At 43.5% G+C, this 26,367-nt stretch overlaps 1 protein-coding gene across 1 annotated transcript; it reads right to left on the bottom strand.

The window, feature by feature from the left end:
* C3H7orf33 (chromosome 3 C7orf33 homolog) lies at positions 1–25,720 on the bottom strand. The gene is made up of 3 exons (XM_025381160.1): positions 25,155–25,720; positions 2,573–2,827; positions 1–535 (listed from the first exon to the last, which is right to left on the bottom strand). The coding sequence occupies exons 1-3, from the start codon at positions 25,356–25,358 to the stop codon at positions 461–463; spliced, it is 534 nt and encodes a 177-aa protein (XP_025236945.1). The 5' UTR covers positions 25,359–25,720; the 3' UTR covers positions 1–460.
* Between the last annotated feature and the right edge of the window lie 647 nt (positions 25,721–26,367).

Raw genomic sequence — 26,367 nt, 5'->3', positions numbered from 1 at the left:
TAAGTTGCATGGCAAGTTTTACTGAATACATGTTTTACTTAGACATACCAGATATTACAAATAATATCTTAAATGACTGTGTGTTTCAGGTGTAAATTCTAGAGTCTCATCACTGGGAGCACACAGCAGACAATGGTCATGAAAACATCTCTATCCAGGTCCTCTGGGGATCGTCCTCTCCCTTTAGAGCCTGGTGGCTTGTCACTCTGTGGTCCTCTCCTGGACGCCACACCAGTGCACAAATGCTGCACAGATTCCTGCGGGTGCACATGGAACTTGGGCTCACGATCAAAGAGAATTATCAGCCTGTCTGCCAGTGTTCAAAGTTCAGACTTCAGACTACCAAGTTTTCATCAACTGTTATTTCCATAACTCCCGCTATTTCTCTTTTTTTCTTGCAAGAAGAGATTTCACAATCTACACAAATTTAGAGGTGTGACTCTTCAATTCTGCAAAATTCTTAACTACTGCCAGTTCTGGAAATCCTTGTGGCCTCAGCAGAATTCTGGAGCTTTCTTCCTTCATGCCCACGTACCTACATGTGGACTACAAGGACTTCTGTTATCTCAGGCTGATTTACCTTTTCCCTAGAACATCAATAGCACAGTTTAAAACACTGTCTCAGCCTGGCATGGTGGCTCATGCCTGTAATCCCAGCACTTCGAGAGGCCAAGGTGGGTGGATCGCTTGAGCCCAGGAGTTTAAGACCAGCCTGGGCAACATGGCAAAACACCAAAATATAAAAATTAGCCAGTCTCATAACCTGGTCTCAAAATAAATATATAAAAATTTTAAAAAGTATTTTAAAAAATCACTATCTCTACCAGTTCCCACCAGTTCCCAACAAAATCAATTTCACCTACTTCATCTTCCTGTTTATTAATGCTCAACCTATTTGATTTGCTTAGAACTGTAGCATTTTCCATGCAAGTTTTCATTTATGTCAAAGATTTAAAGTGATACAGGCAACAATAATTTTAGAGAAATCTCATTGCTTTATTACTACTAACAGTATTTAAAATTTTTAGGCTCAAGTTTAAAAATCCTTACTATTGACGGATTACTTTTTAAGTTAGCAGTTCCTTTAGAGATACTGTGGTTTGAGGCACCGATTTCATGGAACTTTATGTGCTGAGTGGTTATACGGGCTCATGTAGGACTGAAGCCATAGCTTCCTGTAGAGACCCCATCTGCAAGTACAATGCCAGCTCCGAAATGGCATTTGCATGAACAATTTCCATACAGGATTCCCTTTAGTGAGCTCTTATTTTGTTAAAGTTGCCTTATGTTCTCTTAATAACATTAGTTATCTAGTTCTAGATCCTTGAGGAATCGCCATACTGTTTTCCATAATGGTTGAACTAGTTTACAATCCCACCAACAGTGTAAAAGTGTTCCTATTTCTCCACATCCTCTCCAGCACCTGTTGTTTCCTGACTTTTGAATGATCGCCATTCTAACTGGTGTGAGATGGTATCTCATTGTGGTTTTGATTTGCATTTCTCTGATGGCCAGTGATGATGAGCATTTTTTCATGTGTTTGTTGGCTGTATGAATGTCTTCTTTTGAGAAATGTCTATTCATATCCTTTGCCCACTTTTTGATGGGGTTGTTTGTTTTTTTCTTGTAAATTTGTTGGAGTTCTTTGGGGATGAGTTTGTGTCCTTTGTAGGGACATGGATGCAGCTGGAATCCATCATTCTTAGCAAACTATCACAAGAACAGAAAACCAAACACCGCATGTTCTCACTCATAGGTGGGAACTGAACAATGAGATCACTTGGACTCGGGAAGGGGAACATCACACACCGGGGCCTATCATGGGGGGGGGGGGCGGGGGGAGGGATTGCATTGGGAGTTATACCTGATGTAAATGACGAGTTGATGGGTGCAGCACACCAACAAGGCACAAGTATACATATGTAACAAACCTGCACGTTATGCACATGTACCCTACAACTTACAGTATAATAATAATAAATAAATTAAAAAAAAAAAAAAAAAAATAACATTAGTTATCATTAATATAATGGAGAAGGTGCTTTCAGAGCATCTTGGTAAGGGCTGTTTTCTTTTATCCTAACATAAACCACTTTGGCAAAAAAGCATGGGAACAGATCAGTTTCATGCTGGATATTCAGAAAATATGAAACATCCAGGCATGCAAGAATGCAACAATCCAGCCGGGCGCGGTGGCTTATGCCTGTAATCCCAGCACTTTGGGAGGCCGAGGTGGGCAGATCATGAGGTCAGGAGATCGAGACCATCCTGGCTAACACGGTGAAACCCCGTCTCTACTAAAAATACAAAAAAATAGCCGGGCGTGGTGGAGGGCACCTGTAGTCCCAGCTACTTGGGAGACTGAGGCAGGAAAATGGCATGAACCTGGGAGGTGGAGCTTGCAGTGAGCCGAGATCGCACCACTGCACGCCAGCCTGGGTGACAGAGCAAGACTCCGCCTCAAAAAAAAAAAGAATGTAACAATCCCTCCAAGTCTTCACTTTCATGGAAGTTTCAGAGCATCTCATGGGTTTCCTTAAACTTGCGGGTGCTAAGACCCTTCAGAGCTTACATTTAGGTATGAACTTGTCACTCTCCTCCCAGGCTTGTAAGAGAGAGTTAGCAGAGCTAGATAATTGGAAGACAAGGTGCTGACAACTGGATCTGAGGACAAGCCCATCCTGGTGCCTGGCCTGATTCTAACTGATCTCTGGGCATCCGTGGGGCCTGGAGAAAAAAAATGCCACAGGGCACCGCATTTGGTGGGAGCTGACACAGGAGCAATAAATTCCATTCCCCTGTTCATGTTTTGGTGTGGGGTTGGCTTCTGGAAAAAACAAACAAACAAACAAAGTGGGTTAAAAGGTGGAAAGATGGTGATCAATAAGCTACCAATTTGTTCTCACATTTATTTTGAGGCTACTAAGTAGCTGTCAGACACATGAAATAGCCTAAAGATTATAGACAAAGGTATTTTGGAAATTTTGGCAACATTTGCTTTTAGAATTAGTTGGTTCCAAAATTTTAAAACACATCATTTTAATTTTTATTAGCTTTATTGAGCTATCATTCACATGTAATACACTAATTCAAGGTTTACAGTGGTTTTCAGTATATTCAAGGAAATGTGCACCCATCACCACCGTCAATTTTAGAACTTTGTCATCATTCCCCAGAGAAATCCTGTACCCACTAGCGGTCACTCCCCATTTCTCCCTAAGTTTCCCCAGGCAACCACTAATCTACATTCTACCTCTATGGATTTGCCAATCTGGACATTTCATATAAATAGAATCATACATGTAGTATTTTGTGACTGAATTCTTTCACTCACATGATGTTTTCAAGGTCCGACTATGTTGTAGCATAAATCAGAACCTCATTCCTTTTAATTGCCCAGTAATAGTTCATCATATGGGTAGACCACGAATTATTTATCTATTCATCATTTGGTGGACATTTGGGTTGTTTCCATTTTTTGAGTAATATGAATAATGCTGCTATGAATATATTTGTGTACAGAGCTTTCGTGTGGACACCTATTTTCACTTTCTTGAGTATATACCTAGAAGTAGAATTGCTGGGTCATTATGTTAAGTGAAATCAATCAGGTGTAGAAAGATAAGTATCACATGTTCCCCTTATACGTGGAAGCTAAAAAGAAAATTTGAGCCCCTGGAAATAGAGAGTAGAACACTGAGTCTTAGGGCCTGGGAAGAGTGGTGAGGAGGAGACTGTGGGGAGAGGTTGGTTAATGGATACGAAATGACAGCTAGATAGGAGAAATGAATTCTGGTGTTCTGCAGCACCGTAGGGTGAAGATGGTTAACTGTAATTTATTGTATATTCTCAACAAACTAGAAGAGAGGGTTTTGAATGTTTATGGCACAAAGAAATGATAAATATTTTAGGTGATAATATGCTGATTACTATGATTTGATCATTATACATTGTATACATGTATGGAAATATCATTCTGTATCACATAAATATTATGTGCCAACTAAAAGTAAAAGGGAAAATATCTAGTAACTGTTTAATATTTTGAGGAAGTGTCAAAGTGGCTGGCACCATCCTGTATTTCCACTGGCAATGGATGAGGGTGTCAATTTCTCCACATCCTCGCCAGCCAGCACTTGTTATTATTTGCCTTTTTAGTTATAGCCATCCTAGTGGGGATGAAGTGGTTTTAATTCTGGCTTTGATTTGCATATCTCAAATGGCTAATGCTGTTGTGTATCTCTTCATGTACACACTGGCTATTTGTAATCTTTTCTGGAGACATGTCTATTCATATTCTTTGCCCATTAAAAACATTGTGTTATTTATTGAGTTGTAAGAATTCTATATTTTGGATATAAGTCCCTTATCAGATATGATTTGCAAATATTTTCTCCCATTCTGCAGGTTGCTTTACACTTTCTCGATGATACATTTTGTAGCATAAAAGATTTTAATTTTGATGAAGTCCAATTTTTCTATTTTTTCTTTTGTCATTTGTATAGTTCCAACATTTTGAAAGAAATATCTAGCTCTTCAAGGTAGAGATGAAAGAGTTTCAACTTATAGATCTGATGGGAAGTTCATTATTAATGCCACACTTAGAAGATGAGGAAATAAGATACTTAGAAGCAAGAAATAAGAGAACAGCAATGGAAATTTAAAAAAAAAATTACCGGCTAACTTCAGTTGACTACAAAGATCTCTGTCAGTCATGGTCCAGGCCGGAAGCAGGTGGAATATTCAGACGGGCTGACTGGGGAGAACTTAATCAAGGGCCTTTTCTATAGAGGCATTGATAGTGCAAGGAAACCAGGCATTACGATGAAGCCCCTAGGGCTGGCAATGCTTCAAGGTTGCTATCCCAGTGTGGTGAACAGGGAGGGAGCAGGTACTGAAAGCTAGTGAAGTGGGAGAGTTCCCTGATTCCCCCTGCAGCACATGGAACAAGGGTGTGGCTCACCTGCTTGGTTGCCCTACAGCTCAAACCCCTAGGGGAGCATGTAGACTGGTAGGTGCAGAGGATGGGATGAATGCTTTGGGCTCTCGGCCCCATAGCAGTGTCTAGGTGTGGGTGTCTGCAACTCCCAGGCGGGCACGTGTAACCCAAGCTCTTTCGGATTTGCCATCTGCAGATGGCTTGTGTGCCAATCAGCTCAATGGACCCTCTGCCTTATTGCAAGAGCAGAGGGCCAGTGTGACAGCCTCTATATCCTGAGCTCTGGCCCAGTGTCTCAGAAGAATCGGATCACACATGGGCTCCAATGATGAGTGCAAGTTTTTATTGAGTAGTGGAGGCGATGCTCAGCGAGATGGATGGGGAGCCAGAAGGTGGAGGGGTGAGGGAAATAATCTTTCCCTGGAGTCGGGCTGCCCAGCAGCTGGACCCTTCTCTAACCACGCCGGCCGACCTTCCCTCGGCATCCAGACGTCCCCCTTTTTTTCCTCTGCTGCATCGTTCTGCTGTCACTGGTCTGCTGGTCTCGACATTCAGCTGCTTGTGTGCATACCCACTAAGGTCTCGGGTTTATATGGGTACAGGATGGGGGGCTTGGTTGGCCTGAGTGGTCTTGGAAAATGCAACATTCGGGCATGAAAACAGGAGTGCCTGTTCTCACTTAGGTGTGTGGCACAGGCTTGAGGGTGGAGCCCTCACCAGGGACGTGGCCCTTCTCTACCCAGCACTTCCCTGCCCAACTCCCATGTCACTAGTTATAGGGAAGGGCTGTTTGGAGAAAACCATGGCTTTTGCTAGAGGAATATGGCTACTATAGTCTGCCCACCTATAGTCTGGCAAGGAGGACGCTGGAGGAATCATACCTCCAACTCTCTTTCTTCTCACTCTGTCATCTCCTGCCCATGCCATCTTAGCCGAACCCAACTCACACCAGGAAAAAGGTGGCCTAGTTGATACAGTCCACAAGGCCAGCCTCTGGGGCCACAGAACAAGGTGGAGAAGAATGAGGGGTGGATTGTGGAGCAGAGAAGCCACTAGGTGGTGAGTCAGACACTTTGTCCTTTTGGTGGGGGAGCAATTTACACTGAAGATAATTCCCTCATCTTGTTTTTTAACTAGCCCTGCCCCATTGCTGTCCCTTTACCCAGAAATACTTGTCCCTCATACTATGTAAAATGTGATCTCTCACAAGGCTCGGCTCAGAAGCCACCTTCTTCTTGCTGCCATTCCTCAAAATTTGCTCAGAAGTGATCTCCCTCCTCGGAAGTTGTATTAGTCAGGGTTCCCCAGAGCAACAGAACTAATAGGGTATATATAAAATATTACATGAAGGGGAGTTTATTAAGTAATAACTCACATGCTCACAAGGCTCCACAATAGGCTGTCTGGAAGCTGAGGAGCAAGGAGAGCCAGTCCAAGTCCCAAAACTGAAGAACCTGGAGTCTGATGTTCAAGGGCAGGAAGCATCGAGCACGGGAGAAAGATGTAGGCTGGGAGGCTAGGCCAGTCTAGTCTTTTCACGTTTTTCTGCCTGCTGTATATTCAAACTGTGCTGGCAGCTGATTAGATGGTGCCCACTCAGATTAAGGGTGGGTCTGCCTTTCCCAGGCCACGGACTCAGATGTTAATCTCCTTTGGCAACACCCTCACAGGCACACCCAGGATCAATACTTTGCATCCTTCAATCCGATCACGTTGACAGACTTAACCATCACAGAAGTCTTCCTTGTGGATCAAACTTCCCACAAAGTGATTCTACCTTTTATTGTTATTTACAGATACCCCATATGACTCTCACTGTGCAATAAAGTCCAGACGGAACCGTTTTTATTTATCTTTGTACCTCTTGCAGAACCTGCACAGTTTCCTGATGTTACACAGTGCCTCAGCTCAGACTGATGAAAGAATGGATTTGGGATCAGGCATTATTGAGTCTTCTTGGAATCTGCTAGTTGGAAGGGTCCTCACATGTACTTCCAGTTTTAACTTAGCTATTTCAAGTTCCTACTCAGCAAAGCCTCTCCCTCCAGGTGGGGGACACTGTTGGTAGCCCACTCAGCATTTCCCCTTCTTCCTCGAACACAGCCCTGACTTTTTTCCAGCCTCCACCCTCCACTAAGTGGCCAAGTGTCAGAGGGAAAGCTTATCCTAGGCTGAAATAATTTCAGGATAATATGTTCCCTTTTGTCAAAAATTGGTTTAGAAATGGAAATGTGACCAAGTTGTGGCTGCAGAGCCTTGAGGAGAGATTTGCTTGTGATTTCCAAGGAAGTCCTTCCTCCCTCCTTAGAGAAAGTGCAGTTGTTATTGGCAGCCACTTGACACCTAGGAGGAGAGCCAATTTCCAGATGAAGATGTCAAATATAGATTGTGGGCTGGGATTTGAAAATCTAGGATGTTGCTAACATCGTTGAGGGCAACCTAAAGTCTGCTTTATCTCTGAAATTCTCTTTTTATGAAAAAGTATATTTCCTTTTTGGAAAGACCTTTGAGTTGGGGTTTCTGTTACTCCGTATCTGAAAGGAGGCCCATACACCCTGCCATTGTTTTCCTCTTCAACTCTGCTGATGTAGAAGCCAATATATAATTGAAGAGTTCTACGAATGTTTAGACTAGCTCTGTGCCCAGGAATGTAAGAATGGTTTGTAACAGAGACCCTGTCAAGCCTGAAACATTATATCTCATTTTACTAGCAGCTAGTACTCTGGGGAATGGGAGTTAGTACTGTATTTATTCCAGAATCTTGTTGATGTGCTGCCTCTTGTCCCTTACATTGGGCCTGATTTTTTTTCTCAGAATAGTGTCTGTAAAATGTGAAAGGTATTTTCTATTCCACACACATGAAAACCCCTTTGCTTCCTCAAGATAAGAATGGGCCTTTAGCTCTGATCCCAGGGTCGATCAGCAACAATATTTGCCAAAACAAAGCCATGTTCCCCAAAGAGGCCTTTCCACCCAGCACTCTTAGCAGGACCTGATGCTTCACACTAGGGAGGCAATAGGGCTGTTTATACAGCAAATGGACAAGCCACATTCACAGTGAGATTTGTTTGGCCTTTCCTTGCAATTTGTTTATTTCCTGAGATGGAGTCTTGCCCTGTCACCCAGGCTGGAGTGTGGAGGTGCGATCGTGGCTCACTGCAACGTCTACCTCCCAGGTGTTCAAGCGATTCTCCTGCCTCAGCCTCCCCGAGTAGCTAGGACTACAGGGACGCACCACTACGCCTGGCTAATTATTGTATTTTTACTAGAGACGGGATTTCTCCATGTTGGCCAGGCTGGTCTCGAACTCCTGACCTCAGGTATCTGCTTGCCTTGGCCTCCGAAAATGCTGGAATTACAGGCATGAGCCACTGAGCCACTGCAATTTAGATGGGAAGTCAAGCCAGCTCTTAAGTAAAGTCCATGCTGAGTGATTACTGGAGTCACTTCGGCAGGCAAGGGGAGTGGGCTTATTATTATTATTATTATTTTGAGATGGAGTCTGACTGTGTCGCCTGGGCTGGAGTGCAGTGGCGTGATCTCAGCTCACTGCAACCTCCGTCTCCCAGGTTCAAGCGATTCTCCTGCCTCAGCTTCCCGAGTAGCTGGGACCACAGGCGCGCACCACTATGCCCAGCTAATATTTTTGTATTTTTAGTGGAGACAAGGTTTCACCATGTTGGCCAGGATGGTCTTGACATCTTGACCTCGTGATCCGCCCACCTTGGCCTCCCAGTAGTGCTGGGATTACAGGCGTGAGCCACCGCCACAGCCCGGGGCTCATTATTGGCAGAATTTCTGGTGACCTAATTAGCGATTTCCAAGTATTTGTCTTTCTGGGTAGAAAGATCTCATTTTCCTCCATCTATTTCTTTAAGCAGGAATGGACAAAGCCTTGTAATTGGCGTTTGAGAGGGAGTGAGGTAATACGCTGGAAGTAAAGGCAGGGAATGAAGACCATTTTATTGGGTGCCTGTGGCTGAAGAATTGAAAAAAATTCAATTAGGAAAGGGAGAAAACTAGGAGTTTGGAGCCAGGAAAGAAGGAAGAAAAATGTATTAAGAGGAAGGAAGAATATAGGAATACGAAAGAGAGTTAAGTGTCAGGCTCACCTGGGTACGATTAAAGAAACATATTTAACATTAAAGAAACATATTTAAACCCGTTACCACAAATAAACATATTTGTGGGAACAGAAAAAAATACATTTATTGGTGGTTCCTAACTGAAAATATCCTGCAGGACTTTTTTTCAAGGTTGGCCAAAAAAAGTCAAAGAAAAAGATTTTTCGAGTCATGTTTTTCTAAAGGCTGTGGTCTTCTGATCAATCAGATAAGAAGCATTTATTGCCTAAAATCAAGTAGGAAGGATCTGTTCTTTTTCTGAAGTCCCATAGTTGCATAAAACTGACCTCCTAAGCAATTCTTCCTTGTCTCTTTTTAACCAGTAAATCTACATTCTAGATTGAAATTGACCATTGCTTCCAGACATGTGTGGGAGTCCAGAATATGCCACTCCAAAAGAAGGAGGATTGTTGAACTGAAGACAATTAAGAAGAAACAGATGCAGAAAAGCTCACTGCCCTCCATTTGCTTAAATGCAGGACAGAGATTTACAAAGATAAAAGGCATCCTGCCCCTGTCTCTTACCAGGGAGAACAAAGGTTAACCACTGAAGACAGTTTTAGACCATTATCTGCCAGGAGTTGGAGCCAGAGGAATCTACCTGGACATGCATTACCAACTTGCCTTTATCTGCCAGTTACTTGCTTCTCTGCCGAGAAGCCCCCTCTAGAGACCCAAACTCCTTTTCCTTTGTCCTGTCACTTCTCTAAAAATCACTATTCTTTGTTGAAGATGCTATACAAGCTGGAATTCAAAGCTACTTCTTTGAGAACTACTCCTTCCCTGGTGTCTGCCATGTAGATGTGAAATATACATGTAAATAAACTTGTTTTTCTCTTGTTAATCTTTTTTTTTCTTTCTTTCTTTTAATGGGGTCTATTCCAACTAAGAACCTTATGAAGTGGCCAGACGCAGTGGCTCACGCCTGTCATCGCAGCACTTTGGGAGGCCAAGGCAGATGGATCACCTGAGGTCAGGAGTTCGAGACCAGCCCAGCCAACATGACGATATCCCGTCTCTACTAAAAATATAAAAATTAGCTGGCATGGTGGTGGGTGCCTGTAATCCCAGCTCCTTGGGAGGCTGAGGCAGGAGAATCACTTGAACCTGGGAGGTGGAGTTTGCAGTGAGGCAGTGAGCTGAGATCATGCCACCACACTCCAGCCTGGGCAATGGAGCAAGACTCCGTTTTTTTTGTTGCTGTTGTTTGTGTTGTTTGTTTTTTTTGTTTGTTTTTTAAAAAGACCTATGAGGATTGAGGAAACAATTATTTTTCTTCCCCTACACATGATTTTGTGCCTGCTGCATAATTTTTTTTGTTTGTAATATCAATGTTTCTCAAAGTGGTCTGTGGGCTACCAACTTCAGAATCACCTGGGATGCTTGTTAAAAAGTATATGTTGTAGGCTCCACACCAGCTGCAATGGTCCAGCATCTCCAGAGATGAGGTTTTTTTTTTTTTTTTTTGAGACGGAGTCTTGCTGTGTCACCCGGGGCTGGAGTGCAGTGGCCGGATGTCAGCTCACTGCAAGCTCCGCCTCCCAGGTGTACGCCATTCTCCTGCCTCAGCCTCCCATGTAGCTGGGACTACAGGCGCCCGCCACCTCGCCCAGCTAGTTTTTTGTATTTTTAGTAGAGACGGGGTTTCACCGTGTTAGCCAGGCTGGTCTCGATCTCCTGACCTCGTGATCCGCCCGTCTCGGCCTCCCAAAGTGCTGGGATTACAGGCTTGAGCCACTGCGCCTGGCCGAGATGAGGTATTTTTAACAGTATCCCAGATTTTATTAAATTCTAATGTTAAGAAACAGTGGTCTAGATTTTAAGACAAGATCCATGTCATTTATTTTTGTTCCCTTCTGATGCCTAGCACATAGAAGGTACTTGATAAATATTTTTTGGAGAGATGAATCTAAGAAAAGTGAAACTGTCTAAAAACTTGCCTCTGAATTTCTTTACTGTCCTGTCCCTATCTATCTGCAGAGTGAGCCTTACCTGTCTGTTCAAATCCTCTGCATGTTGGGATTTGTGGTGGTGACAGTGGGTGCAGCAATGTGAAAGGCATTAGCAGCGTGTCTTGCCCAGATGATTCCTGCAGGAGGAACATGGCTGGGCTTCCATCTGTTTAAGCCTCATTCTCAGGCCATTCTGTTCATCCTATAAACTACCCAGGATCATTTCAAGAAATTACTTTTCTATTAGTTCACCAGTGTAGACAGGATCTGGTCAAGAGACAGTATACACACAAGTTATTTGAACAGTAAGAACTTCATATAAAAAGTGTTAACTAGGTAAAAATGTGTTCATTATAAAGTTATAACAGGATAAAAAGAGAACTCTAAGGTCTCATAGAGGTAGCAACTGCAGCTTCCACTCCCAGGGTTAAAGAAACAATAAGAAAAGGGAACAAGTAGGAACTCAGAGGAGGGGCACCTGGAGCCCAAACTCAGACCTTCAAGGTGGGAGCTCTGCACTGGTTCTGGTGAATATGAGATGGGCCATATGAGGTCGGGTCTGCAAGTGCTAGAAAAACTGCAAACTGCAAACTACATTCAAATGCTTCTGCAGAAAGGAAGTGCTGCTGCCAGGGTGAAGAAGCATTGCTAGGGTGATACTCACAGTGAACAGACAGGAGGAAACTCATCCTCTCCTTCTCCTCTAGCCTTGCAGTCTCCCTTTTGCTCCCTTTATTGCCAAAGGCCAACCTGGGTCCAGCTGGCAAAGCAAAACTCAGTTGTAGCTGCCCCGACATCACAAAGCTGAGCATAGAAGGGAGGAGTTGGAGCTGAGACATCCATGGCTTAATGATGGGCACAGCCAGGTAGCTCACTATTGCTCACTGTCTTGGATGCTTTTATTCCACTATTCTCCTCTGAACACCTTGTAATTTGGTCTTAATTCCTGAGATGATTTTGTCTTTTCTTTCGCTTTCTTTTCTGATCTAAATAAATTGTTTTCCATCTCCTTTTTGTCTGTTTCTATTAGGAGTTTTTGTTTGTTTGTTTGTTTGTTTTTGAGACAGGGTCTCACTTTGTCACCCAGGCTGGAGCACAGTGGTGCCATCTTGTGTCACTGCAGCCTTGACCTCCTGGGTTCAAGCAATTCTCCTGCCTCAGCCCCGACAAGTAGCTGTGACTACACGTGTGCGCCACCATGCCTGGCTAATTTTTGTATTTTTAGTAGAAATGGGGTTTCAACTTGTTGACTAGGCTGGTCTTGAACTCCTGACCTCAGGTGATCCACCCAACTTGGCCTCCCAAAGAGCTGAGAGTATAGGCGTGAGCCACCATGCTCAGCCTCTATTAGGAGGTTTTTAATTCATGGTTTTTTTTTTTTTTGTATGTGTGTATATACATTGCTGCTAGTTTAATTATATTTAATTCATGTTGAAGCATGTGCTATATAGTTTTTCTCTGCCTTATTTTGGAAATATTTTTATTAGTGGAAAAATTTGGATTCTTCCTGTTTTCTTCTTGTACTAACTTCCTATGGTGGTTGCCTGCCTTTTTCTGTTCATTTTACAGTGTCTTGGAATTATTTTTAAAATTTCAATAGGTTTTTGGGGAACAGGCAGTGTTGGTTACATGAATAAGTTCTTAAGTGGTGATTTCTGATATTTTGGTGCACCCATCACCTGAGCAGGGTACACTGTACCCAATGTGTAGTCTTATATTCCTCACCCCCCTCCCACCCTTTCCCCTGAGTCCCCAAAGTCCATTGTATCATTATGCCTTTGCACCCTCATAGTTTAGCTCCCACTTATAAGTGAGAACATATGCTGTTTGGTTTTTCCATTCCTGAGTAACTTCACTTAGAATAATGATCCTTAGGCTGGGCGTGGTGGCTCATGCCTATAATCCCAGCACTGTGGGAGGCCGAGGTGGGCGGATCAGTTGAGGTCAGGAGTTGGAGACCAGCCTGGCCAACATGGTGAAACCCATCTCTACTAAAAATATAAAAATTAGCTGGGTGTGCTGGCAGACGCCTATAATTCCAGTTACTTGGGAGGCTGAGGCAGGAGAATTGCTTCAACCCGGGAGGCGGATGTTGCAGTGAGCTGAGATGGCTCACACTCCAGTCTGGGCAACAGAGCGAGACTCAATCTCAAAAGAAGAAGAAGAAGAAGAAGAAAAAGAATAATGGTCCCTAATTCCATCCAGGTTGTTGTGAATGTCATTATTTCATTCCTTTTTATGGCTGAGTAGTATTCCATGGGATACATATATCACAATTTCTTTATCAAATCATTGATGGGCATTGGGTTTGGTTCCATATTTATGCAACTGGGAATTGTGCTGTTATAAACGTGTGTGTGCAAGTATCTTTTTCACATACTGACTTCTTTTCTTCTGCCAATAACTACCATCAAATGGTAGTTCTGTAAAGTGTCTTGAATTTTTCTTGATCAGCCATTAGCACCGGTGTCTATGGAGTGAGTGAGGGATTTGAATGACTGATGAGGTTTCTTAGTTTAAGAATGCTCTCTCCCGTTGGTACAGTGAAGTACAGGTTCTTTAACAAATGACTTATTTTCTGGTGCCTGGGAAGGTCAGTGTATTTCCAGTTTTATGACTTCTTTGTTTCTGTGGGATCCATAATTTCCACTGCTTGACTTTCTCTTTTCACTCCAACAGATGCCTCCTCTTCCAAATTCTCACTCAGAAGTGGTGCCTTCCTAATGCTGCCTCCTGAATCCTGCACACTCTCCAATACTTTTCTTCCTTTTGATTCTTTTTTTTTTTTTTTTGAGATAGAGTCTCACTCTGTTGTCCAGGCTGGAGTACAGTGGCATGATCTCAGCTCATTGCAGCCTCTGCCTCCCAGGTTCAAGCGATTTTTGGCCAATCTTTGTATTTTTAGTGGGGATGGGGTTTCACCATGTTGGCCAGGCTGGTCTCGAACTCCTGGCCTCCCAAAGTGCTGGGATTACAGGCATGAGCCACTGAGCCTGGCCTCCTTTTGATTCTTTAGTAGCCAGATCAGCCTGATCTCAGAGCTCTTCTGAAACTTCCCCCATCCTGAGCAAGACCCTTTCATTCTCGGTGTGATGTTTTATCTGTGTTCTGCCACCACTAGGAACCTGACTTCCCTCTTCTCATTTGTGTGTGTTCTCATCTGACTCTGCTTCAGTGTGGGCTCTGGGGTTGGGTCTGCTGGTGTTGTATTTATTTCCTCTCTTGCACATAAATTGACATTTGTAGCGTTCTCTTTGTGATGATGTCAACATGCCTTTTTGGATAGTTTCATTTGCTTTTCTTGTTGATCTTTATGCCTTTTGGAGAATAAATGGAGAATTTCAGACTTAAGAAGTAGCCATTATCCTATAGGAATCTAGAAAGGATGACTCTATTTTAAAAATATATTACTTTTCTAACTGTGGCTGGTAGATAGACATGTAATTGAGTTCACATACTTATTTTGTATCCAACAGCCTTGATAAATGTTAAAATTAATAAAACAGTTTATCTTTAGATTATTTTGGGAATTTTTAGGCAGACAATTACATCATCAGTGAATAAAGGCAGTTTTGTTTTTTCTTTTCCAATTCCTAAAACTCTTGTTTCTTTTTCTTGCCTTACTGCCCTGACCAGGATTTTTGGTACAATTGTGAATAGAAATGTTGATAGCAGGAATCCTTGACTTTTATTTTTTATTTTTTGAGATGAAGTTTTATTCTGTTGCCTAGACTGAAGTGCAGTGGCATGATCTTGGCTCACTGTAACCTCTACCTCCTGGGTTCAAGCAGTTCTCATGTTTCAGCCTCCCGAGTAGCTGGGATTACAGAGATGCACCACCACGCCTGGCTAGTTTTTGTATTTTTAGTAGAGATGGGGCTTCACTATGTTGGCTAGGCTGGTCTCAAACTCCTGACATCAAGTGATCCACCCGTGTTGGCCTCCCAGAGTGGCTAGGTTTACAGGTCTGAGCCACCGCGACCCACCCTTAACTTATTATTATCAATCTTAGAGATAATGCCTTCAACATTTTAGGATTAAATATAATGGTTGCTGTAGATGCCCTTTATCTTATTTTCACATTTTAAAAGAAGAATTTAATGGCGAATGAATACTGAATTTTATGAAGCTTTTTCTCTAAAAACTGAGAAAAATCATACAATTTTAATCTCAGTCAGATAAACTGACAAAGAGAGATTCATACAGATTTTCCAATGCTAAACCACTCTAGCATTCTAGAGATAAACTCAATTTGGGCCGGGTGCTGTGACTCACGTCTGTAATCCCAGTGCTTTGGCGGGCTGAGGCAGGAGGATCGCTTGAGGCCAGGAGTTTGAGACCAGATTTGGGTAACATAGTGAGACCCTGTCTCTACAAAAAATAAAAAAAATCAGCTGAGCATGGGAGTGTGTGCCTGGAGTCGCAGCTACTCAGGAGACTGAGGTGGGAGGATTACTTGAGCCCAGGAGTTCGAGATGATAGTGAGCTATGATTGCAACACTGCACTCTAGCCTGGGCAATAGAGCAAGACCCTGTTTCTAAAACAAAACAAAACAAAAACCCCACAAAAACAAACAAACAAAAAATATGTTCTCTAACCATGTTGCAATAAAATTAAAAACTAATAACAAATAACAAGTGGGTTGTTTAAAAAGGCCCATCTGAGGTGGCTCATGCCTGTCATCCCAGCACTTTGGGAGGCCGAGGCAGGCGGATTGCTTGAGACCAGGAGTTCGAGACCAGCATGAGAAACATGGTGAGACCCTGTCTCTACAAAAAATACAAAAATTTAGACGGGTGTGGTGGTGCATGCCTGAAGTCTCAGCTACTTGGGAGGCTGAGGTGGGGTATGGCTTGAGCCCGGGAGGTGGAGGCTGCAGTGAGCCGAGATTGTGCCACTGCACTTCAGCCTGGGCAACAGAGTGAGACTCTGTCTCAAAAAAAATTTTAAAAAAAATGTAAAAAGCTCACCTATTTGGAAAATAAATAACATGCTACTAAAGAATCATAAATTTTAAAAGGATTTAAAAATCATAAAAATACAAAATATGTAGAACTAAGCAATAATGAAAACACTTTCTTTTAAAATTGGTGGGAAGCCACCAAAATAGTATTTAGCGAAAAACTGTTCACTCAAAATAAATTAGGCAACAAGAAAGGTTAAATCAAATGAACTCAAAGAATGATCTTAAAGAAGTCAATAAAATGGAGAAAGCAGAAATATAAAGATGAATCAAGCCAAAACCTGGTCCTTTGAAAGATTAATAAGATAGAACCCTGGCAAAACAGATCAAGAAAACACACACAAAAAGATGAATATAGGCAAAATAAAAAATTGAAATGGGGAAATGAATATAGGTGCTTAACAGATTTTTATCTTAACGAGTACCGAGAACAACAAAACACTGAGAACTTGAAAACCTCATTGACAGTAATAAATTCCCAGTATTGCCCTTATATCCTGGCAAGAGGGGCCCCTGCTCTGGGCTTAATTTATTTCATTTCATTTTTTATTTTTGTTTTTTGAGACTGAGTTTTGCTCTGTCGCCCAGGCTGCAGTACAATAGCATGATCTCGGCTCACTGCAACCTCTGCCTCCGTGGTTCAAGTGATTCTCCTGCCTCAGCCTCCCAAGTAGCTGCGATTACAGGCACCTGCCACCATGGCTAGCAAATTTTTTGTATTTTTAGTAGAGATAGGGTTTCACCATGTTGGCCAGGCTGGTCTCGAACTCCTGATCTCAAGTGATCTGCCCACCTTGGCCTCCCAAATTGCTGGGATTACAGGCGTGAGCCACTGCGCCCAGCTCTGGGTCTATTTTAGAGGTTCAGTTCTGACCCTCCTCTGATTCTACCCATCCCCAAATGGCCAAAGGTATCCAGAGACAAGAGGATGTGCCCACCGGAGCCTGTAATCCTACCACAAAACTGCGGGGCAGGGGCTGTGAAGTCCTCTAAGCAGCTCTGAGTTCATTTCCAGGGATCGAGGAGGCTCTTTCCCACACGCAGCCTGTCCTCCCAAAGTGGCCGAGGGGTGGCTGTTTATGGGAGTGTAGACGGAGTTTGGACGCGTAAGCTGCGTGTCTATAGACACACACAGGAGGTCCCTGAGGTGCAGGGCAGAGCTGGAGATGGGAAGAAAGTAGTTGTGCTGCAGGTCAAGGGCCAGCTCTCCACAGCCACCCACATTCCAGGATGGACTTTAAGAAATCTGAGAATTCTAGGCTGAGGGCGGTGGCTCACATCTGTAATCCCAGCACTGTGGGAGGCCAAGGTGGGTGGATCACTTGAGGTCTGGAGTTCAAGACCAGCCTGACCAACATGGCAAAACCCTGTCTCTACTAAAAATACAAAAATTAGCAGTGTGTGGTGGTGCACACCTGTAATTCCAGCTACTTGAGAGGCTAGAAGCAGGAGAATTGCTTGAACCCGAGAGGTGGAGGTTGCAGTGGGCCGAGACTGAGCCACTGCACTCCAACCTGGGCGATAGAGCGAGACTCTGTCTCAAAAAAAAAAAAAAAAAAAAAAATTCTAAATTTGGCCTCCCAGCAATTTGGGAGGCCAAGGTGGGCAGATCACTTGAGATCAGGAGTTCAAGACCAGCCTGGCCAACATGGTGAGAATTCTAAATTTGAACCTGGCCTTCCAGGTTGTCATAAAAGCATTTTTGTCAAGGTAGGAAGATAGAAGATATTTAACAGTTTATTCACCTGACTTCAAACTTTTTAATATTTAGACATATTGCTCAGGGGTTTCATTTGTGTTCTTGTCTCAGGCCCTATAATGTTTGAGGTAGACCCGTTTAAGATTTCAGATTTATAGGAATTAACACTATGATATTAGGTACTAAGCTGTGGGAGCAGTTTGCCACAATTTAGAAAGTAGATCATTCTGCACTGGCTCAATAATTTCATTCCTGGCCGGGGGCGGTGGCTCACACCTGTAATCCCAGCACTTTGGGAGGCCTAAGTGGGTGGATCACTTGAGGTCAGGAGTTCGAGACCAGCCTGGCCAATACAGTGAAACCCATCTCTACTAAAAATACAAAAATTAGCCGGGCATGGTGGTGGGCGCCTGCAATCCCAGCTAATTGGGAGGCTGAGGCAGGAGAATCACTTGAACCTCGGAGACAGAGGCTGCAGTGAGCCAAGATCATGCCATTGCACTCCAGCTTGGGCAACAAGAGCAAGACTCTGTCTCAAAAAAAAAAAAAAAAAAAAAAAATTAAAATTAAATAAATAATTTCATTCCTGGATATATTCTCTCTCTTTCTATATATATATATGAATATATATATATGTAATGCACCTATATCTCTATAATAAGTGAACCTATATTTTCTCTCTCTCTCTCTGTGTATACATATATATATCTGTGTGTGTGTATATATGTATGTGTGTGTGTATATATATATATACACATACAGAGAGAGAGAGAAAAAATAGGCTCACTTATTTGCAGAGTGCCAGTTCTGCTATAAGAAGGAAGAACTTGCACCAGAATGTTGTAAATTAACTTTATTATGCAACACAACATCAAGTTTAGCTGATGTTTGTTTCATAGTAAGATTTTCTTGATTAAGGAAGCCCGGCATTGATTTACTAGAAACAAACAGTTCTCAGACCATATTTTGAGTAGCACTGTCCCAGAGAAAGTTTTGCTTAAGTGCCAGAGTTGTCATGTACCAGGATGTTTCTGTTAGTATTGTTTATAATCTAATTGTTGGCAATTGTGGCAACAATCTGGGAGCAACCTAAGTGTCCATCAACAAAGGAACAGAAAACCAGACTGTGGGATGTTTATAGAATGGCACACAAACCAGCAACGAAATTGAGGGAACTGAACATTTCAATACGGATGCGTTTCATAAGCCTCATATAAAGGGTGGGGGCAGGAGAGGAGGAAGGCAGATTGCAAAATAATCCGTGTACAATACGAAGCTGAAAACACGCAAAAATCCACTGTGTTGTTTAAGAATACATGTATAAGTAGAGTATAAGAAATGCAAGGGAAGGGAATGGCCCACAATAAATTCAGAATAATGGTTACTTTTTGGGAAGGGAGATTGGGAAGGACGAGGCTAGTATGCCGGATGTAGCATGAAGATCTTGTTATGTTATTTGATGACTTTTGTCTAAAAAATATTTTTGGGCCGGGTGCAGTGGCTCACACCTGTAATCCCAGCACTTTGGGAGGCCAAGGCAGGCAGATGACGAGGTCAGGAGATCAAGACCATCCTGTCTAATGTGGTGAAACCCTGTCTCTACTAAAAATACAAAAAATTAGCCAGGCATGGTGGCGGGTGCCTATAGTTCCAGCTATTCGGGAGGCTGAGGCAGGAGAATGGTGTGAGCCTGGGAGGCGGAGCTTGCAGTGAGCTGAGATCGCGCCACTGAACTCCAGCCTGGGCGACACAGCGAGACTCCACCTCAGAAAAAAAAAAAAAAAAAAAGATCAGTGGTTGCCAAGGAGTAGAGTCAGGGAGGAAGTGAGTGGGAAAGGAGGGAGGGAGGAACAGATGGAACACAGAGGATTTTTAGGGCAGTTGACATGGTTTGGTTGTGTCCCCACCCAAATCTCAAATTGAATTGTACTCCCATAATCCCCAAGTGTTGTGGGAGGAACCGGGTGGGAGATAATTGAATCATGGGGTCGGTTTCCCCATACTGTTCTCATGCTAGTGAGTAAGTCTCACGAGATCTGAGGGTTTTATCAGGGGTTTCTGCTTTTGCATCTTTCTCATTCTCTATTTGCCTGCTGCCATCCATATAAGATGTGACTTGCTCCTCCTTGCCTTCTGCCATGATTATGAGGCTTCCCTAGCCATGTGGAACTGTAAGTCCAATTAAACTTCTTTCTTTTGTAAATTGCCCAGTCTCGGGTATCAGCAGTGTGAGAACAGACTAATACAGCAGTGAATGAGACTGTAATGGTAGATGCATAACCTTATGTATTTGTCCAAACCCACTGTAATCTAAACTACGGACTTCGGGTGATAATACGTCAATGTCGGTTCATCAGTTGTAAAAAATCTACTACTCTGGTGGGGGAGGTTGATAGGGAGGGAGGTTGTGCATGTCTGAGGGCAAAAGGTATCAGAAATCTCTATTTTCTGCTCAGTTTTACTGTGAACCTAAAATAGCTCTAAAAATATAAAGTTTATTATATAAAAATATATTTTTAAGTCCACGTTTCTGTGAAGACAGTTCTTTTTTTAAATTCAAACTCTGCATCAACTGCAGAATAGAGATTATAACTGGAATGTTTAATATCAACCTAAAATCTATTTGAAAAAAATTTTAATTGCACACAACCTGTTGTAATTTTGTAGTTACTCACTTTCTTGCCAGTATTCTCAGTAATCTGTGATCATGATTAAACATTGGTTACTGTGATAAATTTAATGGTTATGACCTGGGTAAGCCACAGCATCCTCTCGTAAAATGAAGTCCAATCAGCTTTAAGGTCAAGGTAAAATAGGAATAGCTTAGGTTAAAAGAAGCAAGCCGGCCAGGCACAGTGGCTCATGCCTGTAATCCCAGCACTTTGGGAGGCCAAGGCAGGAGGATTGCCCAAGCCCAGGAGTTTGAGACCAGCCTGGGGAACACAGCAAGACTCTGTCTCTAAATATATAATATATATATATATCATATATATAAAATAATACATATATATAAAAGACAATTAGCTGGGCTTGGTGGTGTGCACCTGCAGTCTCAGCTACTCAGGAGGCTGAAGCAGGAGGATCGATCGCTTGAACCCAGGAGGTCAAGGTGCAGTGAGACATGAATGTGCCACTGCACCCCAGCCTGTCTCAAAAAATACAAAACAAACACACAAACAAACAAAAGAAAACCTGACCTGGTGAATATTCAGAAACTATTAAGTGAAAAGCTGGTGCTCACTGTTAGGTGGTCAGGACTTTCTGCTTCTTAAGAGTCCCTAATGATTCCCAGGGCCAAGCATGCTCAGATGGGGACGCTGTCTTGTGGCTCACTGTTATCTCATGTAAGCAGGAGTGGCTGGGAGTGCAGGCTGCAGGCTGCACTTGCTGCTGGGTTCCTGAACCATAACATTAACACAGACATTGTCCTTCTTTTGAATAGAAGACAAATGATCCACAGTGGCACCATGCCAAACCTCACTCTGTAAGGATATATTGGACTGAAATATATTGAATATATTCCCAAATTCAAATATATTGAATTTCATCCTATTTTCCCTAAACCATTTGGTTTCACATTTCCCTAAACCATTTGGTCGGATTATATCTCCCTACAAACTGTCACCCTCCTTCTGCCAAGCAAATGAAATGATAACTGTTCTGCATTTTACTTGGATGTCATCTTAGTACCCTTACTGGTAAGTTGGTATCATCTTTCCTCTTACTTCTTGCATTAGGCTGTTCTTTGCATTGCTGTAAATACCTAAGGCTGGGTAATTTATAAAGAAAAGAGGTTGGCCGGGCGTGGTGGGTCACGCCTGTAATCCCAGCGCTTTGGGAAGCCGAGGTGGGCAGATCACGAGGTCAGGAGATTGAGACCATCCTGGCTAACATGGTGAAACCCCGTCTCTACTAAAAAATACAAAAAATTAGCCTGGCGTGGTGGCGGGCACCTGTAGTCCCAGCTACTTGAGAGGCTGAGGCAGGAGAATGGCATGAACCCAGGAGGCGGAGCTTGCAGCAAGCTGAATCGTGCCACTGCACTCCAGCCTGGGCGACAGAGTGAAGACTGCCTCAAAAAAAAAAAAAAAAGAAAAAGAAAAGAAAAGAAAAGAGGTTTAATTGACTCACGGTTCTGCAGGCTGTGCAGGAAGCATGGCATCTGCCTGGCTTCTGGGGAGGCCTCAAGGAGCTTTCACTTATGGCGGAAGGCAAAGTAGGAGCAGGCACATCAAACAGCAAGAATGAGAGCAAGAAAGCAAGAGAAGATGCCGCACACTTAAACAACCCGATCTCGTGAGAACTCACTTACTATCGCAAGGACAGCTCCAAGGGGATGGCACTAAACCATTCATGACCAGTCCACCCCCATGATCCAATCACCTCTCATCAGGCCCCCTCTCCAACACTGGGGATCACATTCCAACATGACACTGAGCAGGGCAAATATTCAACCCTGTCACTTCTTTTCCAGCAGGCATCTCTCTGGGCTCTGACCCTCTCCTGTCAATCCCAGCTGGGAGTCTCCATTTTTATAATCCCCTCTAAACTGGCTTTTTCCCCCAACCCTGGTTTCATGCTCAGCCTTTCCTAAATGCATTAAACACCTAGTCAGAGGAAAAGCATTTTAACTTCAAATGAACATTTAAAATAAAAAACTAACTTTAGGCCGGGCGCGGTGGCTCAAGCCTGTAATCCCAGCACTTTGGGAGGCCGAGACGGGCGGATCACGAGGTCAGGAGATCGAGACCATCCTGGCTAACACGGTGAAACCCCGTCTCTACTAAAAAATACAAAAAACTAGCCGGGCGCGGTGGCGGGCGCCTGTAGTCCCAGCTACTCGGGAGGCTGAGGCCGGAGAATGGCGTGAACCCGGGAGGCGGAGCTTGCAGTGAGCAGAGATCCGGCCACTGCACTCCAGCCTGGGCGGCAGAGCGAGACTCCGTCTCAAAAAAAAAAAAAAAAAAAACTAACTTTAAAGCAAGTTTTTATGAAGGCAATATAGATTCTCTAAAGAAATTCAGGCCGGTTGTGGTGGCTCACGCCTGTAATCCCAGCACTTTGGGAGGCCAAGGCAAGCAGATCATTTGAGGTCAGGAGTTCGAGATCAGCCTGGCCAATATGGTGAAACCCTGACTCTACTAAAAAGACAAAAAATTAGCCGGGAGTGGTGGCAGGCACCTGTAATTCCCGCTACTTGGGAGGTTAAGGCAGGAGAATCACTTGAATCCGGGAGGCGGAGGTTGCAGTGAGCCAAGATGAGCCATTGCACTCCAGCCTAGGTAACAAGAGTGAGATTCCATCTCTAAATAAATAAATAAATAACAAAAATAAAGAAATTCAGAATGTTCTGAGCTCTGGAAAAATAATATGTAACTCATAGTGCCATCCATAGACAACCACTTTGAGACTTTGCTGTATCTTCCAGTGTTCTGTCAGTCAGAACATGTTGGCTCATCATATCAGTCAGGCATGTTGGCTCATGCCTGTAATCCCAGGCCTTTGGGAGGTGAGGTGGGCAGATCACTTGAGGTCAGGAGTTTAAGACCAGCCTGGTAAACATGATGAAACCCTGTCTCTACTAAAAATACACAAATTACCAGGGCATGGTGGTGGGTGCCTGTAATCCCAGCTGCCTGGGAGGGTGAGGCAGGAGAATCATTAGAACTCAGGAGGTGGAGGTTGTAGTGAGCTGAGATCATGCCATTGCACTTCAGCCTGGGTTACAAGAGCAAAACTCCATCTCAAAAACAAAACAAAAAAAAATTAAAAAAAAAAAAAGATTTAAATCATATCTACCCGGCCGGGCACAGTGGCTCCCACATGAAATCCAGCACTTTGGGAGGTCGAGGCGGGCAAGTCACCTGAGATCAGGAGTTTGAGACCAGCCTGGCCAACATGGTGAAACTCTGTCTCTACTAAAAATACAAAAATTAGCTGGGCATGGTGGCGTGCATCTGTAATCCCAGCTACTTGGGAGGCTGAGACAGGAGAATCACTTGAACCCAGTTGGCAGAGGTTGCAGTGAGCCGAGATCACACCACTGTACTCCAGCCTGGGCAACAGAGCTGGACTCCATCTCAAAAAAAAAAAAATCCTATCTACCCTATATGCTCCACTCATCCACTTGTGGTGTCCTTTAAAAGGAAGGTTTAGGCAGTGATAATCTTTCCTCACCTTCTTTTAAGCACACATACGTCATTGATTATCATTTATATTCATCATTCAGAGACTAATTGTATTGGTTCACATCAAAGTACTCCTGGCTGAGGAGGTATTTTCTTCTTTTTACTCCTCTAATGCTAAATGGGCTTTCCCTGACATGGGCTGTCTGCAGCTGACCTTAGCAGCAGGCAGACACGACCCCTTTGCTGACCCTGCAGTTCATGCAGCTGTTCTCAGGGAAAGGTCACGAAATCCTCTCTGCCCTCGAGTGACCAGCCAGAAGCTACTCTGAGCCTGTGGCATGTGTCAGTTTGGGGCACTGTGCCACAATGAGGGTGTGGGCAAATGGGAAGAAGCCAGGAACTGCAACATGGGAGAAAACAAATTAGGGCTGGAGAACTAGGTGGGGACACCTGTGGCTGGTCCCCATCAAACTGAACACCCAAAGCTGGAGATAAATACAAAGTGGGAGCTCATACTTTAACCAAAAATGCCTGCCTAGCAGGAGGCAGGGGCTTGGGTGTCAGGAGGTGTCAAAGATCAAAGACAGGCAAAGCGTTAAATATCCAGGTCTTGCTGGGCATGGTGGTACTTCAGGAGGCTGAAGTGGGAGGATCGTTTGAGGACAGGAGTTCGAGACCAGCCTGGGCAACATGACAAGACCCCATTGCTACAAAAAATAAAAAAAATTAGCCAAACGTGATGGCACATGGCTGTAGTCCTAGCCACTCGGGAGGCTGCTCTGGGAGGATCACTTGAAGCCAGGAGGTTTATGCTGCAGCAAGCTATGATATTACACTGCACTCCAGCCTGGGGGACAGAGCAAGATACCATCTCTAAAACAACAACAACAACAACAACAAATCCTGGTCTTTAAAGCGAGAGAAGAGGCAAGAATCTAGGCAAGGAGAAGGGAACAGGTGCAAAGCTTATGCCAAAGGGCGACCAAGATAGAGGCTTCCTGTGGACCCATCTCCAAGGCAAGACATAGTCTGAGAACAAGCCTATTCCTTCTACCACACTGTGTGAAAATATACAGTTTTTACGTTGCAATTTTTCAAGTCAACCTGACTCAGGCTAAACACAAGAATACTCAATGGAGTGTTTTGTGCGGATTCTTTTCCCTAAGAAGATTCCAGGCCTCCTTTGGGGCAGTGAATTAATCGCTGTCTCTCTCTTTACTTAAATGTCCTTAAGCCCGGTTCCGTAACACATACTAGAGAGTCAAATACATTCGTGGATTGAGTGAATGAATTCTCAAGAGACCCTGACTAAAAGAGCAGTTGATTCATCTTAGAATCATTAACTTACCTTATGTCTTCCCGTGGCATATGACAAGTTAAATTGACCTGGACCACCCCTAAAGTGGACCCAAACAGTGACTGCCCTCCCACTCAGGCGAAGGTCACTCCGGCGTCTTGCCCCACTGGGCAGAAGGGCTTCACATTCACATTCGGGGCCTGGAAGTCCCCAGGGACCCTCTTCAAGGCTGAGGCTTTGAACTTCCACTTGCATTTTGGCAAAGGTAATTACCTTTTCCTGGATGCTGTCAAGGAGAGCGACACTTCACCACCAATATCTAAGATCAAGTCGCATGGATCCCCAGGGTCAGTAGGAGGATTCAGACATGGGCTGGGTGCCTCTCTCCTGACCACTGGATTGGTATCACCACAAGTAAGGTCACAGCTAAGTAGAAAATGCCTGAGGCAAAGTGGGGGTGAAAGAGGGACCACCGGGCAGGGTGACAGGCAGCCCCTTCTGCCAGCTCATTATCCCCACCTGCTCCTGTCGTCGCATAGTAGAATCCTAATGCAAGTTTACGGAGAGTCAGCTGGAGCTTGTCCTCCATGTAATTCAGATCACGTTGCCTGCAGCTCTTAGGTACTCAAATAAACAGAAGGACTAATATTACTACTGAAAATGTAATTAAGGGCATTCATTGTAAAGTAATAATGATTACCTCACCCTCACCATATGGCCAGAACTGATTAACACCTAGAAGAAATGATCTAAAACCTCTACAGTCAGAATGAATGTCTCAGGTCATAATGAGAAACATTTTGTGTGTGGGGAGTTGGGGCTGAGGGAAGAAAAAGTGGTTGGGAGTTTACTAAACCAAGAGGCACAAACAAAATAGGATAACATCCTGAAAAATCTCGTTCAGATTAGACAAGTTGTGTTTTTAGTGTAGAACCCATATCACAAATGCAAAAATATTATAAGATTTACACATTGGAATTGTCACTTAATTGGATGATTTTTTCCTCCGTTGTTTCTTTTCTAATGATGAGGAATTGATGGAGGAGTCTCCATCGAGGCTGGCAGTTTCTTAAAACCACCAGGGAAGGGCTTAGCCCCCTGATTGAAAATCTTTGTATCGTAAATTACTGGTTAAAATGCTGTTTGTTGTCAGGAGTATCATGGAGTGTGATTTAATCTCTTTAGATTAAAGTGGTAGAAATGTTAGCATTTCTGGGTAGTACCAAACAGGTTAGCATTACAAACGATGCCTAGAAAGACACGG

The sequence above is a fragment of the Theropithecus gelada genome, chromosome 3, assembly GCF_003255815.1.
Source record: "Theropithecus gelada isolate Dixy chromosome 3, Tgel_1.0, whole genome shotgun sequence".
NCBI classification, from domain to species: domain Eukaryota; kingdom Metazoa; phylum Chordata; class Mammalia; order Primates; family Cercopithecidae; genus Theropithecus; species Theropithecus gelada.
The sequence above is the reverse complement of the archived record's forward strand: the minus strand, read 5'-3'. Positions and strand labels throughout refer to the sequence as shown.

Coding starts and splice junctions, on each gene's coding strand:
- C3H7orf33 (XM_025381160.1), bottom strand. CDS start 25,358: ATGCAAGTGGAAGTTCAAAGCCTCAGCCTTGAAGAGGGTCCCTGGGGA. Junction 2,828..25,154: donor ATGCCACGGGAAGACATAAG/GTAAGTTAATGA, acceptor TGTTTTTTCCAG/AAGCCAACCCCACACCAAAA. Junction 536..2,572: donor TGACAAGTTCATACCTAAAT/GTAAGCTCTGAA, acceptor GTCCACATGTAG/GTACGTGGGCATGAAGGAAG.